The following is an 18,446-nucleotide window of genomic DNA, read 5'->3' on the forward strand; positions in this document are numbered from 1 at the left end:
AATATAATCCAATTGAACTTATTCAATCTACACGCGCTAAGCACGTTACGTTACATACATTATTGTTTAAGAATTTGAGAGAAGAAACCGCTATCTGACACTGATATAATACGTTCGTAATTCTGCCGTAATTTGCAAAAAGGGCTTAACTTGTTTTTAGAACAAAGGAATTTCTATTGTTCGGAAAATGTTAATACCCTTATGCAAATTACGGCAGCAATGTGGATTCGGCAAGGAGAATTGGATTTTAATTATAACTTCTGGTTTATAACTCACAATAAAGTGAAGAGTGTTTAAGTGAGAGAGATGGCGAAACGACAACCTATTGTTCTATCTCAGGGACCGCTGTCAAATTCTTTTGTATTATTGTTGAAAACGGACCAGAGTTGATTTTCCATCTCGCTCTACTCAAACACTTTATAGGTTAGTAGTGGATAACACAATCCACATAGCCCCATAAAAAAACGAAAGAAAAAAGCTTCTCTTTTAAGAAGAAAAATAACTTCAGGTCGATTATGTTAGCTCGTCCGGTTAAGAGGCATCGATGCTTTGCTGAAAAGAATACATTAAGGCGATTTTTAAATACTGGATTTTAGTTTACTTTTGATGATATCTTTCCATCAGAATCCTTTTTGAAAAATTTACGACCGCAATTCCGACCAAAAATGTGGTAGCTTTCAACAGAAAATGCATTTGGTTGCAGCAGTTTGGCCGGCTCTGAGAAATGTGAGCAGTTTATGAAAATTTCGTTAGACTGCTCACTTTTCTCAGAGCTGGTCAAACGACTACAACCAAATGTATTTTCTCTTGAAAGGTAACACATTCGTGGTCGGAGTTGCGGTGGTACATTTTTGAAAAAGGATTCTGATGGAAAGATATCATCAAAAAATATGAGGCACACAAATGTAGGCTACAATTTTAGCTCAGTACCGGTGTCTCTTAATCGTGAAATTTTTTTAAATATTATTTTGAGTCAAAACAACATTTGTTGTCGGGTATCAGTTGTGGCAGATACAACGTTTTTGGCAAAGCATGACCGAAATCAACCACCAAATAATTCTAAGATAACAGACAAGTAGTGGTTGGTTTCCGTCACAGAATGGCAAAAATAACTATGTCAACTCTGTGGTTATGTTTTTGTGCTCCCGTCGAATTTTATAATCGAGCAGAGCTGAAGCAGAGCTGTGACGACATATCTAAATGAATTCAAACACTTTGTAACGTTTGGTGTGTGATGTAGATGAATATTTACCTCCAAAAAACAATAGGGCTGATTAGTGTGTTTATCTCCTGTAATGTCATAATATTCACAATTTGAGTGTCACTTTTAGAATCAAAATGGGCTAGATTTAAACACGTCATTCACAGAACGTAAGTTTATTAAGAGGTTCCGAGCCTACGCTGAAATTGTAGCCTACATTTCTGCGTTTCGAAATTTTTGATCGCTGATATCTTTTTACGAGAGCCCTTTTTGAAAAATGTACGACCACATTTTCGAGTAAAAATATGTCAGCTTTGAATAAAAAATAAAATTGTCTGTGAAAGTTCCATGTGCTTTGAGAAAACTGTACCGATGCCCCAAATTTGCATCAAAGGTACACTTTTCTCAAAGCACATGGAACTTTCACAGACAATTTTATTTTTCATTCAAAGCTGACATATTTTTACTCGAAAATGTGGTCGTACATTTTTCAAAAAGGGCTCTCGTAAAAAGATATCAGCGATCAAAAAATTCGAAACGCAGAAATGTAGGCTACAATTTCAGCGTAGGCTCGGAACCTCTTAACTGAAAATTTCGATAATTTCTCATTTGCGCACGGCTAACTTCGATAATTACACATTTATTCACGGAAAACTTCGATAATTTCTCATTTATTCACTGAAAATTGACAAATTCTTGACAGTATACTAGATGTGTGTTTTTGTTTTATTTGTGGGGAATATGAATGAGTGACGGCGTCATGGCGTGTTTATGTTTCAGTTTGATTTTTGAAATTTGTTTTTTATGGTGATTATGACATTACAGGAGATAAAACCTTGTTCCTAACACGGTAGTAAATGGGGGTTTTGCGCACACGATGTGTTGCCGAACTCGCTTCGCTCGTATCGGCAATCTCACATCTAGTGCGCAAAACAATCCAATTTACTACCTTATTATGAAAATAGCTATTAAAGGTTTCTTAGCAGACTATTTTTGTTCTTGAGAACTCAGAGCGCAAAATGCAAACATCAAACATTGAGGTAAATTCAGATCCTAATTGATTCGTTACCGCTGCTTCATAACGCCACAACAGCTTAATTTTCTGTTATATTTAGTTCCTGTTAAAAAGTCAATGATCCTCCTTTTGATTATAAACACTTCTCTCTGGCAACGAGGCACCTGTTAGGTCTCAATATGCAACTGATGTAGGCTAAATCGTATATTTTTATAGAAGTGTGATGTAGTTTCAACTTTATTAATTAATATGTACAATATTATTCAGTACATGAGGGTATACCGTAATACCATAGCGAAAACTTGTAATTTGTTTTTTTTTTAGAATGTATAAGCGAATGTTTATCCTATATAGTGCACTTTTTTACATCGTAACATAAACGCGGCTAAATCGATTTCATTTTACGAAATGCATTATTTATTCAGATGGTTTTGCATTTAGAATAGAATTTTTATTCCGATTACCTAATTGCTACTTCATTGCACTAAATTACTCATAAATTCAAGTCAAAATAACAGTTTAAAAAGGTTAAAAAAGTATTAGTGAATTCGCCAAAGTCATGACAAGTTTTAGCACAGAGCAGTACTCAGTTCGCTTTATTCGTCCGGGCGTCAAGTCAGCTGGAACTGTTGCATCCCCCAGAAATCTTTAGAATTCGTAAAATCTAATCACTAATTGGCTGCTCTCGATTTACTCTAAGATTTTGAATCAGATCTTTCAGGGCGATTCGTCATAATGACTCTAGCTACCTCTATGTATAGGAAATATACTGAATTTTGAGAGACGATAATGTGTTTTTGCATTCCAAAAGTACAGTTTGATTGTCACTAACAGAATATGGAGAGGTCAAGTCAAGGGTGTGACACACGCTATTCACATATATTTTTTGTCAAAGTGTCTAGGGGGTGGGTCAAGTGCATCTTGTACGTATGTTTGTCATTGACTGTAGAATATGTTTTGTCGTAGCAGCAGCCCGAAATTTCGTTCAAACGTATGTTGGTGAAATAGAAATAGTAAAGTAGATTAACGATTTTTGAAAACCGGAAATCGTGAGCGAAACGAGAGAAATTTTTCAGTTGATCACTATTACAGTTAAAGGCGTTTTTCTCAATTTTCTTACTAAAGATTCCGATTCGCTTACGTTGTATACGTATACTCTTACTCACCTGTTATCATCTAATCATTTTAATTCCTGTTTCTTGATCGTTTCTCCATCATATCCTCGCTCATATCGCTATTTTTACGATTTTCCAGTGTTTCAATCAATTCTCGATCTCGATTGAATGGACCGATTTTGTGTTTTTTTTTTGTAATTTCCCGAATTCCAGCCACTTCTCGGTTTCAGTCCGTTTCCATATTTCTAGTCATTTCCGTATTTTGGTCATTTCATGATTTCTAGTCATTTTCCCGCTTCTTTTCGTTATTTCTTCCCGCTGCTGGGCTGAATAGATTTCCCGGTATCCGCTTTTTCGGGAAAAACACATGTGACATTGGCCATATCGGCGAACTATTTGCACAATAGTATCGATTTAGTCTAAGATCTAATACTGTTTACTGACGAAAGACTAAATTGTATAAAATAGTATTTTTCGTATCAAGACAGGAAATGACGATTTTTTCAGCACCAGTCCTAAGTAAGGAAAATTAGGACGTGTGCTGAAAAATTCCATTTCCGGTAGAGGTACGAACAACGTTTTGTGCATCGGACAACTGAAATAGACAAAACACATCAATTTACTTGAAAACATACACACATCACATTCACCATATTAAATTTAATCAGTCATAGAAAAATTCACGTAATTCTTTTCCCGCACTATAAATCGTAAAGAAATGAAGTTTTTTCCCGCACGATATATAGTTCGGGAAAAACTGACATTTCTTAATGAAAAATCATGGCAAAATAGGTCGTATTTCAGTTGTAAGATGCACAAATTCAATTTTTCAGGCTTTACCCGAGTTCAAATAGTATTTGAAACTATTTGTGCCTGGGAGCACTTTCGGTGAAGAAGATAACGTTTTTAAGGAAAGCAAGGAAATTGGCCGTGTCGTTCATGAACAAGTTCGCCAGTTGCAGGCGCTATTGCTATTGGATTAATAGAGGTATCAGCAGCGACGCTATATTTTTTCCCCGATAGTACAGCTCGGACTTCCAGCATTTCAGAATTAGCCGTTTTAATTACAAAATTTTTTAATAAGTGTGTCTCAGGTGCCTCTGAAACATGCAACATTTTACCAAATATGAGGGAAAAACTTTCAGCTACTGTCGGCCTCTACTTAGTTGGTCTCTAAAAATATTTTTTTTTTTTGTCATTGGTTGCTCTACCGCTAGAACTATTTATTGGCTTCATCCCTCAAGTATATATGATGCCTCTATGACTGCTTGAAAATCACGTTTTTTCAACTTTAGCGTGTCTTTGCCGGCTTCACTTCCACTTATGGTACCAAATTTTGGTACAATGGTTCATAGAATTTCAGGCACTATCGATTGAAAACCACAACCAGTTTTCCACTCTCTCTGTAGACAGGATGGGCAATGCATCAATGTCACCGACGGTACGGATAAAAATCAAAAAATTTTGTGGAACCTTGTTGAGGGCTCCAAAAATATCGAAAGTGCATCGAAATGATCAGTTAAAATTCATTCAACCGCACCGTGTTCGGTATTCCAGAACAAATTCCATTTTGTTTGAATAATATGCCTATTTATTCTCATGATAAATTGAAACTTTGCTAAATGTGTACATAATAATAATTGAAGAGAAATGTTAACATTTTTTTACGATTTTAAAAATAAAAGCATCAAAAGATAAACGAATCTTTGATTCGAAAAAAAAAAATCCCTAAAACAAAATGGCTGAACACAAAATCAAAAACTTTCTTCGTATTATACCGTTAAAATGCAGTTTCCATCTTTTTTCTTTCTTTTCATACTGTCTATCCACTAAATAAATTTGATTTCGATTTATATTCAAATATGAAATTCAACCGCGCTTCGACGATCGAAATACTGTAAAAAACATTCTCGAGTATCGTAGATCGTATTAAAATTTTAAGATTTATGTTTTGTTTTGTTTTGCTTTCCTTTGCTCTTTAAGTAACTTGAGACATCCGGTATTCTTGGTAGAAATAATCTTGAGGCAAAATTTTCAAAAATATTTTTTTCTTTCTTCATTAATCCTAGAATGCGAGACCAGCATCTCTGTACGTGGTGAAAATTTTCTCAATTGAGTTGATATAGGCGGCAGTTCTCAAATCCAATCCCAAGTTGTATTTCATGGCAGTTTTCATGATGGCACGGGCCGATCGTTCCATGGTATAATCGAGACCGGAGTGGACGATATCTTTTTCGGAAGCACCGGATATACGCTTCTGGAAGGATTCGGATGGTGTGACTGGGATGCGTCCACCGACTTTGCCGAAACGGCGTTCCAATGATTCTTGAACGGATTCTGTTTGGAAAGGTAAAAAAAAAAAATTAATTTTGCAGGAACGATTTAAGACAAATTCGGAACTAGATCAAAGTGTTGAACAAAATGAATCTTTATACAAAAAAGGACGACTATGCATGCTTCGCGGAGATTTGAAAGTAAAGATCAATAGAGTTTGTCTTGCCAACTGAACTAATACTAGAAGCAGTAAAAAAAAATTAAGAGCCGCCAGCGAACACATTTTTTTCAGACTGCAAAAAAGTTGAATTACTGGGAAAACGTTTTGCCAGAATAATCTCCACTTCGCGTTTTTCATTACTGCAGCCAATATAAATGTACATACACCAATCAATCTACTCAGGCTCGTCCTAGCACAAAGTGAATTTCTGTGACCATAAAATTAATTTTGTTTATATCTTCGAAGATAATCCATCTCAGTAATATGGTATCCAAAATAGTCACAACTAAATTTGATTCAATCAATCAGATATGTATGAAGACGTGTGGAAGCTGCAAGCTCAGTAAGTCAAAAAGACTAACTTGAACTTGAAAAAAAAAGTTGAGAAAAAGGCGGCTTAGGTTGTAAGTTGTCGGCAAGATTAGCCTTGCCGTGATGTAGAAAATCTGGATTACTTTTGCTAGTACAGTGAACGACATCTCAAATGTCTCACTGTCACATTTTTCTGAGAATTTTATTGTGTCTTTGCAAATTCACAATGACATTCTCTGAAAAAAATGACAGTGAGACATTTGAGATGTCGTTCACTGTACTTTAAAAATAATAAAAAAATTTGTTGACAAAAGGCATAGCTTGAGTTATACAACCGTCAGAAGACGTCAAACTTTGCATACACAGACCGGCATCAAGAAGGTAATGTAAAGCGGTCAAAATATATAAACGTTGATCATGAAGTCACATATTTTGGTAGGTTGACGGTTTGGAGAAGCTGATGACGGTTGGGTGTGGCTTTGAACTTCACACAAAAGGAAGACAAATTTTATGAGGCGATGTTGGAGGTATGTTGGTGTATTTGGCTCATTTTAGCATTACCTTCATTACTTTCTGAAAATTCCACGAAATTACAAAGGATTCCGGTGAATTTCTGTTGAATTTTGTAGAGTTCTCAAGGTAATAAAGAGTTGGGCAGATTACAAAGGCCGAACAACGAACTGTGACCAGACCGTGGACTGTATATATGTTTGCACCAACACAAGTTAGGATTTTACAGATCGAACGCACACTCATACGAAATTTTGTATATATACAGATCGACTTGCTGGCAGCGCTGTGAATATAGTTTCAGAGAGTAGAGAAATCCATTGCCTAATCACTTACAAAGGCAAATGGATCTCAATAAGGAACATATTTGAAGATTAATTCTAATTTAGTACAATCAGCAGTCCTTATTCTCGACAGACGAAACAAAATGGTCCAGATTCAGAGCACGGAGTTTTTCACATAATTTTTTTTGTTATTTACAGAACGGAGAAAGTTGAAAGCAGATTTGGTTATTAACTTGTTGTTCCGGGAACAAAACGGCGACAGTTATGTTAGCACTTTGAGAAAACAAACATGAATTCAAACGTCTATTTGCAAAACTAAGCACAAAGCTTTTTTCTCTATAAAAAAATCACGGGATTGAACAGGTGGATACATTACAAAAAAAAACTCAAACTGACCATCATCAATTATAGCCTTTTCTATAGACTGCTGCACAGAAGCTATACGAGAGGAAAAACAAATTTCAAAAATTAAGTTTCATGTCTCCAAATTGCAATTGTTAAAAAGAGCGTCAGACTTTTTGAAATAAAATTTAGGAAAAAAAAAATTCGGTTCGTCAATTAAGCGAAATTTAGCGAAATCAAGCGCTCGACTGAATGCATTTAATCTTATTCCACTCACCTAAAAGATGGTAGTTCGATTCTCTTTCATATTTGAAAGTCAAACGACCATACGATACGTGGTTGAGGTTCTTAAGCCATTCGAAGAATGAAACGGTTACACCACCAGCATTAATGTACAGATCAGGAATGACCAAAATATTGCGATCGATTAAAATGCGATCGGCAGCTGGAGTTGTGGGTCCGTTAGCTGCTTCGGCAATGATCTGTATGTAAGAAAAGAAACGAAATCAGATTATGTGATCCCAACAGACGTCAGTAGATGTGCCATACTTTAGCTTGGATTTTGGACGCATTTTCGCTGGTAATGACCTTCTCGACGGCAGCTGGTACGAAGATGTCACATTGTTCGAACATAAGATTTTCGCCTGAATAAGCTTTCGCACCGGGGAAGCCATTGATTGTTCCTTTTTCATTTCGGTAATCTTCCAATTGCTAAAACATAATGAACCTTAGAAAATGAAACAGCGTCGAATCAGCCAATGACTCACTTTTGGGTCAATACCGTCAGGGTTGAAGATTGAACCATCGTGTTCAATGATTCCAATGCATGTAGCACCAGCACGGGTCAAGTATCTGCATGTGTGAAGACCGACATTACCGAAACCTTGAACAATGAATGTCTTTCCGCCCCAGCCAGGAGTGGTACCTGTCGAATAGGAATTTTCGATTAGTAAATGGTCACCAGTCTCCAGATAAATCAAAACTCACCGATCATGCTCATGTAATTAGCTTCATTGATGAAATTTTCCAGACCGTGGAAAACACCGCGACCGGTAGCAGAGACACGACCGTGAATACCTCCCTGATTGATGGGTTTGCCAGTGACGCAAGCGTGAGCGTTGATGTCCAAGTGTCCAATGGTTTTCGCATAAGTATCGGCAATCCAAGCCATTTCACGTTCACCAGTACCCATGTCTGGAGCTGGTACATCAATACCCGGTCCAATGAAACCCTTCTTCGACAATTCCAATGCAAAACGACGAGTGATCTTTTCCAATTCATGTTCACTGTATTCTTTCGGGTTGATTTTTACGCCGGCCTTTGCACCACCGAATGGAACATCGACACTAAGGGAGAGGGAAAGATATGGTTAGATTATCGGCGGTAGGCGCAAAGAGGTATGTGTTTGAGAAAAATATTGACCAAATAAATAGATACTTACCAAGCACACTTGAAGGTCATCAAAGCAGACAATGCTTTGACTTCATCACGGGACACATCGAGGGAATAACGAATACCTGGAAAAGGGAGTTTGTTGATTTAAATTTTTGATTTTCTTTCAATTAAAAATGGAATTTTACTGTTTTATGTCTCTAGAAAATGTATTGCAGGGATGGTAACGACAGTGGTATCTCGAGGAATGTTTCTGATTTAGGCTCAAAAATAAAATAATTCTTTCGCTGCTTCCGTTAGTCTACTACAAATATTTCGGAGTAGGAAAGAACGTTTTGTAAACTTCTGTCTCTTGTGTAGGAACTTATGACAACCTCTGTCTTCGGATATTAACATGCCCGTTCTTGTAACATCAAACATATTTTTTGATAATCATAAATAGTGATAGAGTGCGATAGAGAGTATCATGAACGAGGAACAATGGCAACGAGTCCTAATTTCTAAAGATGAAGACATCCTTCCCATGACAAGTAAAGATTCAGTTAGAAGTCCTTGAAAAAAAAGTGGTTGGGACTCGTAACCGGTATTGTACCGTGTGCTTGCTCGATTTAACGACATACATATTTAGTGAATCAGTCACCGGCGGCTTTTATTTTTATCGAAAATATTTGTTTGTCAATGACTTTCTCGGTTGAAACGCATTCGACCGAAATCTAATTAAATGCCACCTGCACCAACAATAATAAACTTTTTTTTAACCGAAATAAATACGTCTTCTCTACCACAACAAGCATGACGCATAAGTACACATCATTGTGATTATGTGTCTTTGCCCAGATGCAGATCCTACAATTACACATTCCTACATGCTTATAATTAGTTTGACGAATCTATTTTAGGAGGAATAATAAAAGTTAGTGGACTGTAAGCACAGTTTCAAACTATTGATTTGTAAAGAGAGAAAAAAAAAATTGTTATTTAATCAACACGCTAGTCGGTCTGATGATGTTTTCGACTATCTTTTACCATTGAATGCACATGAATCGAAAAAAAAAAATTCATCCGGCACATTGATTAGGTAAAACCCATTCAACAATTTGGTGCAGAACTACAACACAAATCTTGGTTTAAAGCATGATAAAGACCCGTCTCGTCTGAATTTTTTGCGCTTATCTTTCATGGCAACTAAAACGCGCACAGCGGAAAACGAGAGATACATTATCTCAATCTGGTCGAATAAAATTTTTCTTCATTTTGAATGTCACAGTTTCTGTGATAAAATTGGAATTTTATTACAGAAATAGACAATCGGCCGCGAAATCATGCTTAGCTTCAGCTAATTCTAATGAATAATTGAAATTGTTATGACGGTGTCGCTCGGCTAATTGAATAAACTTATCAGCGAAAATGTATGAAAACTCATTTAATATCCATCAACGAACGGAATCATCTAGCACCCAGGAACACCTACCAGATATTACTGTTTGAAAAATGTAACCGTTCCGATTCAAGGAGCATATAAAATAAAGTTGCATTCAGTAAATAAGCCACTTTTTTGTCCGTATTCTCGTCAATTTATGTGTTATCTGGCAGTGCTTGGTATGAACAGTGCTTGAACCTAACCTATTTTCAGCTTAAGACCTGTACGCAATAGAAACCTGAGGAAAGCGTTTGATTTATGAAGTTGAATTGAAGAGATCCAACAAGGTTGTCCTGGTAGAAAAGCTTTGTAGTCTGCATACCGACAACAAATTTGAATAACATTTTCAGCTGTTTTCATGACTGGTTCACAAAAAGACCACTATCATATACGAAAATGGAACCGCAGGCTACTCTAAACTCTAAACAGAAAATTATTCTTCAAACCGGTAGTACCAGAATTAATAAAATTGCTTCCCCAACCATAAATTAAAAAGTTCCGCCCTTTAGGGTGGGTTTCCCCAGTTGACGAGTCAGATTCAATTGAAAATCATTAGACCGCAATATCTCGAAAATTTATTATTTCATGAATCAGACTTGAATTCTTATCTTTTATCTGGCTGATCTGAAGCCATTTCTGTAGTCAGATTCTGCGAATAACAAGCTTAAACCTAAATTTTATGCTCGACAATGAACAAATGAAGGTAAAAGCAATATTTTACCACCTTCGTAAACAACATAGCTTTCGCTTATCAGCATCATTGCTTATCATGTTTACGTTTAACTGCTACGTAACCAGCTTCAGTATGAGTGCGTCGTTCACTAAAACAAAAACAAAAAAACATCGACGCAACGACGAATAAAATTAGCAGATGTAAAAGTTTTTATTTTCAAAAACTTATAGAGAAAAAACGGCAATAAAAGTTACAGCCAAAACATCTAATTTCTTGTGCAAATTTTTTGGTTTACATGTTATGCGAACGAAGGCACACATCACACATTTGAAACCTGTTCCTAAAATAAATATTCAACAAAATGAAATTCATTTACCGACTTTTACTAAAGATTCTAAAGGGGAAAAAACGAGAAGAAAACAAAAAAAAATATCTAAGACAAAATCACGAGGTTGTGATTCGCTACAAAAAGTAGGTGTGCGAAATTTTTTGCTGCGCGACATTGATAATTGTTTTTCTGTTGATTTTTTTTCCTGTTTTTAATTCAGCCGATAAGAATTGAAGAAGAAAAAAACTTGATAAAGAAATCATGCTTACATAAGCATCACATATGATGGAAATAATGTCACTGAATGTACAGAAAAAAAATGAAAATTTTAACACGTGCTCTGTAATGTGATTTAAAGTAGTCAAAGCATGGAGAGGATAATAAAAGTAATCTAGAAGTATTCAACACTAACGAAGACTTAGTAAAATCCAATATAAGAAATATACTAAAGCGACATGTATAATAATTAGTTGCTGACCTGTGGATGTGCAATGTGTATTGCATTTTTAACCTTTACACTTTTGTGGAAAGTCACTCGAAAACAGAACATAGTCGATAGATAGAAATACACACGAGTTATTCGAATGCAAATGAATACCTAAATAAACTGGCACAGGGTTACGATTGTATACATAACACTCATAACAATATGATTATTGTAAACATCGCACTGTAACAATTTGCAAATAGCAAGAAATTCCATTACGCTAGTGGGTACTCAGAATGGAGAGACATTCAGTCTTGCGGATGGTGCATGTATGTTCTTGGAAATGAGTTGTAGAGCTGGTAACTTTCTATCGATTTGCAGTTTGTCAGTTGAGAGTTTTTCATAAGTTGAAGGACAACCGTTTTGTTCTTTATAATCAGGATAAATGCATTTAAGTCAGAACGAAATCCTTTTTTTAATTCGAAATATTTTCAACTGAGCTTTAGAAGAATAATCAAAAAATTGATGGGAATTTTCACATTATTCCTTGAATATTTCAGTTTCAACGGTTTCAACTATAGTTAAGGACTCCCGGTGAATCCTTCATAACATTAATTTTGAAGAAGTACACTGGTTTCATTAAATTGTAGACATGTATGTGTTTCCGAACATTGCCACCAATAAATGTCATTTCCCTCTTCTTTGTTCCCACATTGATCTCCGTCTTAATCAGTTATCTAAGATAGTCTCAGCCGGTCTATATTTATTTGTATTTATTCGCATTGCCGGACGTATGAATCAGGATTAGTACATGGAGTATTCATAACACATGCCAAATAAGAGCAATTGGTCGGAATAAAAGGTGCAGCGGGTACCGCAATATACTAGTTGATACTAACTGATCCAATGAGTCGAATACCAATTTTTAAATTTAGCTTCAGGTTAGCCTAACTGACCAGAGCAGATTTAATATTAATTTTTTGTTCGAATGTCAGATGAATCTAAAAATAGAGCAGATCTACGACCGAGTGCTAAGTGGTTCCCTTTATAACATCTGATCAGAATGGGGAGATCTCTTTAAATTCGGAAAAGTGCGATAAGGAGGGTCAGTGTAGTTGAACAATGACTAACACAACTCTAAAAATGCTAATCGTTGATATTAAAGTAGAGGGAAATAATGCTAAAATGAATGATCAACAAACACTTCCAGCTGAATAACTACTAATTTAGCTACGCGACGTTCCTTTCGTTTCTGCAGACCAGGGATTAAACAACTATAAGTTGAATTGAATAATATAATTATTAAGGTAAAGTTTGACTAGCTGTCCGACGAATAACAATCAACAGTTTTCATTAAATCCTTCCGAAGTACTCGATATCACCTACAAATTGCAATATTGTGTGGTGGCATTGTGGTATATACATCAGCTGATAAATGTTTGTGACAAATATTATCTAGCACTCAGTTAATAGACTTTAATTAACATTAATAGATCACAAAAAATGATGTTTTTTATTGACACATTCAATGAGTTTGAGAATTGTGCTACGGTGTGTTTATTTCCATAGACATCATCTCCTGATGCTGCTAAATATATTATGAATATTAAACAACAACAAAATATATTTATGAAAGAAATTAACATTAATTGTTAAAATGCTGTCGCTGTGCAAAAAAAAAAAATCTCAGCCACAAAAATATACAAATTATGTAAACGAAGAATATTTTTGTGTAGATAGAGGTAAAAAAAATCGTTTGAAATAGATGAAGGTTTCTTTCGAATAATAGACGAAACTTGTCGAAGTTATTATCATGTTTGCCAAGATCATTAAAACTATAATAAAATTATGGGTTTTGTGTGATTGGACAAAAACATTTTAATTGATAAGTCAAGACTTTATTTGTCACCTCTGTTCCGAAATGCTCGATCTGATACTTCTTCATTATATACTGTCGATGTTCATAGCTGTGCTGTTAACCGTTTTGTAAATATTTACGAGTAGAGTAAACGCAGAGTAGACGCAGACAGAGCTAAGTGACAATGAATATATTTAATGGGATGTCAGGTGATTTTTGGATTCAACGTGGATGGAGCAGTTAGTTTTATGGCTCTAAAGATATATGCAATGCATATTCGGACCTTACAAGAATAGACCGAAAGTCTGCGTCTCTGCCGAATTTTCCGGAAGAGTTTTTGTGCGCTAAGAGGGTCTCAACGAGAATAGTCATAATCATAGTCATTCAAGCATCGAACGAAGGCAAAATTGGAGTAGGTATTAGTCTTAAATGACGAATGTAATAAAAAGTTTGTATTGAATGGTTTGTCGTACCAGCAAAGTCAAGTTTGGACATTGGAGACCAATATTTTCATTTCGACACCAATTTTGAACTCTTAGCGCTGAAAAACAAAAACTGTGATCACTATAAAGGACTGATCTTAACAAGCTATTCCAGTTAATAGGTGCAACCCGAGCTCTCGAGCAGTTATAGTCGAAAAACAAGTTTCAGTTTCAAAGCTTTCGCGTAAATTGTACTCATTGGGTCGAGCATGCATAACACAATGGTCGGTTAGTTTGACTGTGACATAGTTACTGTAATCGCAACTGAGCAGTGAGGCCATCCTTTGTGGGCCCCATTATGCTTTTCCTCAACCAATGATAAGCGATGAACGAAAAGCAAACATTTGTACTTTTTCGTAAATGTGAATTCGCTGAAAAGGGGCACATCCTGTTGAATTGACTTAGCGGTATAATACTGTAAAAATCATAGAGAGGTGAATTTGTGAGAGAATTGCATATATTTGCTCTAACAAATATTCACCTCTCTAATGTTTTTGTGCGTTGTACGGTGGATTGACAACGATGTGGTTAAAAACTCATTTAATTGGAAAGTCACTCCGTTTTGGTCGCCGTTTTCAAAATAACAATGAAAAATGTTCTCTCTTTCCAATAGCGTAAACGGTGAGTAAACGAAGTGTAAGGATGCGAGCGCACTTACGCCGTTTAGCACTCCGTTTACGAGTGAACAATGGAAGCTCCTCCCACTTTCCATTGTTAAAACGTAAACGGAGAGCTAAACGGTGTAAGTGCGCTCGCAGCTTAATGCGTTTCGTGCTTAAGTTGGCGGTAGTTGTATATCCAACTATATGCTCTGGTTTTAAACTCTGAACTGTAAACTCTAAAAAAATTGGTTGGCACATGAACTGAAGCGTCCGGGTAATTCTTTTTTCAATTTTTGCGTATCGTACCTCCTGTAGTTTGCATTAATATTAAAAAATAATTTCGAAAAACAGATTATACAATAAACCGTTCACATGTGCATAATCGCAGAACCATAGCGCTTGAAAACGCTTTGGCAGAACTCAATCTATCGGTGAGCTTTGAGCTCAAGTCTTTAACACGTTGGATCATTTACGTAGTTTAAACAATTTTCATATTTCCTAAAATAACATTATTGGATGTAACAGTCTCGGTAACAGTGCCGTTTTAGTTATTTATGTAATCGAGGCGCAAAATACTTTATTAGGCTCTAGATGTGGAGGCCGCAGGCCGTGTGTCATAATACACATCGTGAGCCTAATTAAGAGCGCTCACCCCTTGGCAAATTTTTAGCCTACATTTGTGCGCAAAAATAATCGTTTTTTGATGATTTCTCTGAACCAAAATCTTTTTTCGAAAAAGTAAAACCATTAAAGCATGCAAAAATGCGTTACTTCTAATATTCTTAGGAAAAATTTGGTTTGTGAGTCAAAACTTGACCTACTGGGAAAAAACATTGCAAAATGTGTAATTTACACATTTTGCAAATGTTTCTCCAAGTGGGATAAGTTATCAATCACAAACCAATTTTTCCTTTAAAAGTAACACATTTTTGCATGCTTTAATGGTTTTACTTTTTCAAAAAAAGATTTTGATTCAGAGAAATCATCAAAAAACGAATATTTTTGCGCACAAATGTAGGCTAAAAATTTGCCAAGGGGTGAGCGCTCTTAAGTACTTTGCATCGAATTGCATACAACGTTTTATGCCACAGAGGCATCTAAAGTTTGCAAATTTTGTATATTATGTTGCTGAGTGGCATAAAATACTAAAGTGTCGTAAAGTACCGGTGAAAATACGTGAAATATCGCAATATTAAGGCTGCGAGCGCACTTACGCCGTTTAGCACTCCGTTTACGAGTGAACAATGGAAGCTCCTCCCACTTTCCATTGTTAAAACGTAAACGGAGAGCTAAACGGTGTAAGTGCGCTCGCAGCTTAAGGAAGAATTTAACCGAAATTGAATTCGTTTTTCATGTTCTTTCATTTAGAGGATTTAGAGAATAAACGATTCTGACGATTCGGAAATCGATAAAAAAGTGACTTTAGTCGAAATGTCCGTTTCTGTGTCGGATTATATTATTTGAATAAATTGCTGAATCGTTATAATGATGGTTGAAGTGGCACAACAAACTATATACCTAAATCAGGGTGGTCAGCAGAAAACTATCGCAATGACAATATATTATAATTCAATTAAACACAACAAGAAATTTTATTACATAATGAATGCTGAAAGAAAGATTGCTTGCTTCAACCATCATTCGAATATTTTTCAAATGTTTTCTTGTTGTCGTTCTTTACATAAGCTGCTGAAAATGAATAATTTCACTGAATCACCGAAATATTCTTTTTTAACTACTAATTGAATGTGTTATATAGATGTGCGTTAGATACGCGGACAGTCGAACAAATACATTCGCATTGCCTAAAATAGAATTCGAACACTTTAAAAAGTGGTTAAGTAGCTGTATATTAGCTCCCTGTATCTGTACGAAATGGATTTAATGGAATTATAAATACAAGCATGAAATGTGCAGGCTTGGAGGAATTAATATAAAATGCAAACTGACTTTTTTTTCGGCAAAACAAAACGGGTTATATAACCACGTCGAAGACGAAATATTTAACCAACAAAAACCAACCGTCCCACATCACACGATACGCCAGCAATTTAAAATTTGGTTTATTTAATATTCGGGTGATAAAAGTTATCATTTTGTTTATGTAATGCGTGAAGAACAAAAAAACGTAGTAAAATCAAGCAGACAGACGACACTCTTTTCCTTTGCCTATTAAAGAAAAACCACGCGTTTCGACAAATCAATAAAATTCCATTCGAAACACATATCGAAAACTGAAACACAGAAAAATGAACTCACCGCCTTTTGTCGGGGTACGATGGGTACAATGTTGAGCACGGTAGCCGGTGATCATTTCATAATCACCCGAATCGCGACGCAATGGGAACGAGATTTCGATAATGTGATCACACCCTTGCATCAACATTAAAATGCCCTTTACGCGCTTTTTCTTCTCCTCAAGGCTCAAGTTTCCTTTGATGTCTTCGACCAATTTGTCCTCGGCGATTTGACATCCTCGATGGAAGAAATACTCAACCATGTCGAAGAATTTCGGATCAGTGGCTGTCGGCACATCACGCAAACGTTCCGGTATTTGATGGTCCGCATAGTGGCGAGATTGGGACACAATGCCGGCGGGCAAAGCTTTTGCCACTAGTGCAGACACTTCTTGCTTGATAACAGCATTCTTGGCCAATGATTTCAGATGAAACATATTTGTGGAAGTTTTTGATCTAACAACAACAAGCACACAAGTCAGAACTACCGTTCCCGCGATTCACCACTCAACTGAATTCAATTCGTATCCACGTATTTTTAAATGGACTAAACTTATCTGCGAATTTGCCCGAAGTTTATTCATTGAACACTGTTCGTGTGGCTCGTGTATGGAACCACCAACCAACCGATGACGTCATCAGAGTGTATATTGTATGAAATGATACACATTATGAACATTACGTTACAATCAGCTGGTAATGGCGCATGGCGACTGTTCACGGATTTAAGTAAAATTCAATTTTTTGATAGAGGTGACAAGAAGATTTTGGTTTATCGGATATAATTGACGTTAATTCGTTGTATTCAAGGTTGCGATTAAACTTTGTGGTTATCTAATGCAACATCCGCTAAAACAAAATTTAAGAAGGTAGTTAGAGTGGTTAGACGAAACATTAGTGTCAGTAGGACATAAGAGCGAATTAATTTTTTTTTTCAGATCGTCAATCTTTTCGCAAGAAAGTCAAGAAAGTTTTTTATGGTGAGTGGTAACAATAATGACCGAAATATGTTTTTCTCCTGGGAATGTTCAGTGTTGTCGTACTGTTCGGTTGATGTTTGGGTACCATTTTTAAATATTGTTATGATGAGAAAGAAGGAAATATAATTCGGAACACTTACCTTATCTTGCCTTGCGGGATGTATCAAAATAATATAATAGAAAGTTGCGATGAGAAATATAAGGTAAATTATAATTATAGTTCACTGTCATTATAATTTCTCTGTTCACTAAGTCTGAAAAGTTCAATTAGAACATGGAATTGTATTCTATTAAACGTTCTCTGACGTCTTATTAATCTATCGATAAGACTGTACAGAATCGTCTGCAATGGATTAAATGTTTCAATTCTGATCATTTCACCAAATCGTATGCCCTAACACTAATCCATTATAAGAAATTTTCGAGGCTGCAGGCCTGCATAGATACTTTACCATAGTCGTCTGGTTCAGCATGGTCAGTGCACTCAATAAAATTCCCGAAGAGACATTGCCATGAAAAAATGGCAACAAGTGTAATCTGGTTAGGTAGAACATTTGGTAGATCAATCTACCTACACATCTATGAAATTAGCAACTGCTATTCTGGGTGACAGTGGAATTCTTAATTTAACGAAATGAGCAACGTCTTACCTTAAATATATTGTGACAGTTCATATTTCATGGATTATTTCACTGGGTCGTATCGCAAAAAAACATTGCTGTTGTCGGTAGCTTTAACTGCATTTATTACAGCAAAGTTTAGTGGATATTTTCG

At 35.8% G+C, this 18,446-nt stretch overlaps 1 protein-coding gene across 2 annotated transcripts; it reads right to left on the minus strand.

Annotated features, from left to right (window-relative positions):
* Positions 1-5,308: 5,308 nt before the first annotated feature.
* On the minus strand, positions 5,309-17,294 carry LOC119084695 (glutamate dehydrogenase, mitochondrial). Of its 2 annotated transcripts, XM_037194776.1 has the most exons (8): positions 16,715-17,294; positions 8,715-8,790; positions 8,261-8,619; positions 8,041-8,198; positions 7,823-7,984; positions 7,551-7,755; positions 7,328-7,369; positions 5,309-5,668 (listed from the first exon to the last, which is right to left on the minus strand). In XM_037194776.1, exons 1-8 carry the CDS (start codon positions 17,127-17,129, stop codon positions 5,397-5,399), a joined length of 1,689 nt encoding a protein of 562 aa, XP_037050671.1. In that variant the 5' UTR covers positions 17,130-17,294; the 3' UTR covers positions 5,309-5,396. The 2 variants fall into 2 exon arrangements, with proteins under 2 accessions (XP_037050671.1, XP_037050680.1); XM_037194785.1 differs by lacking the exon at positions 7,328-7,369 and having other exon boundaries at positions 16,715-17,230.
* Between the last annotated feature and the right edge of the window lie 1,152 nt (positions 17,295-18,446).

Source organism: Bradysia coprophila, chromosome X, assembly GCF_014529535.1.
Source record: "Bradysia coprophila strain Holo2 chromosome X, BU_Bcop_v1, whole genome shotgun sequence".
NCBI classification, from domain to species: domain Eukaryota; kingdom Metazoa; phylum Arthropoda; class Insecta; order Diptera; family Sciaridae; genus Bradysia; species Bradysia coprophila.

Bases quoted from the DNA above. Each gene is read 5' to 3' on its own strand.
- LOC119084695 (XM_037194776.1), bottom strand. From the start codon at position 17,129: ATGTTTCATCTGAAATCATTGGCCAAGAATGCTGTTATCAAGCAAGAA. The intron at 7,985-8,040 runs GTGAGTCATTGG...ATTATGTTTTAG, and splicing joins CTGACGGTATTGACCCAAAA to CAATTGGAAGATTACCGAAA. The intron at 7,756-7,822 runs GTATGGCACATC...TCTTACATACAG, and splicing joins CGTCCAAAATCCAAGCTAAA to ATCATTGCCGAAGCAGCTAA.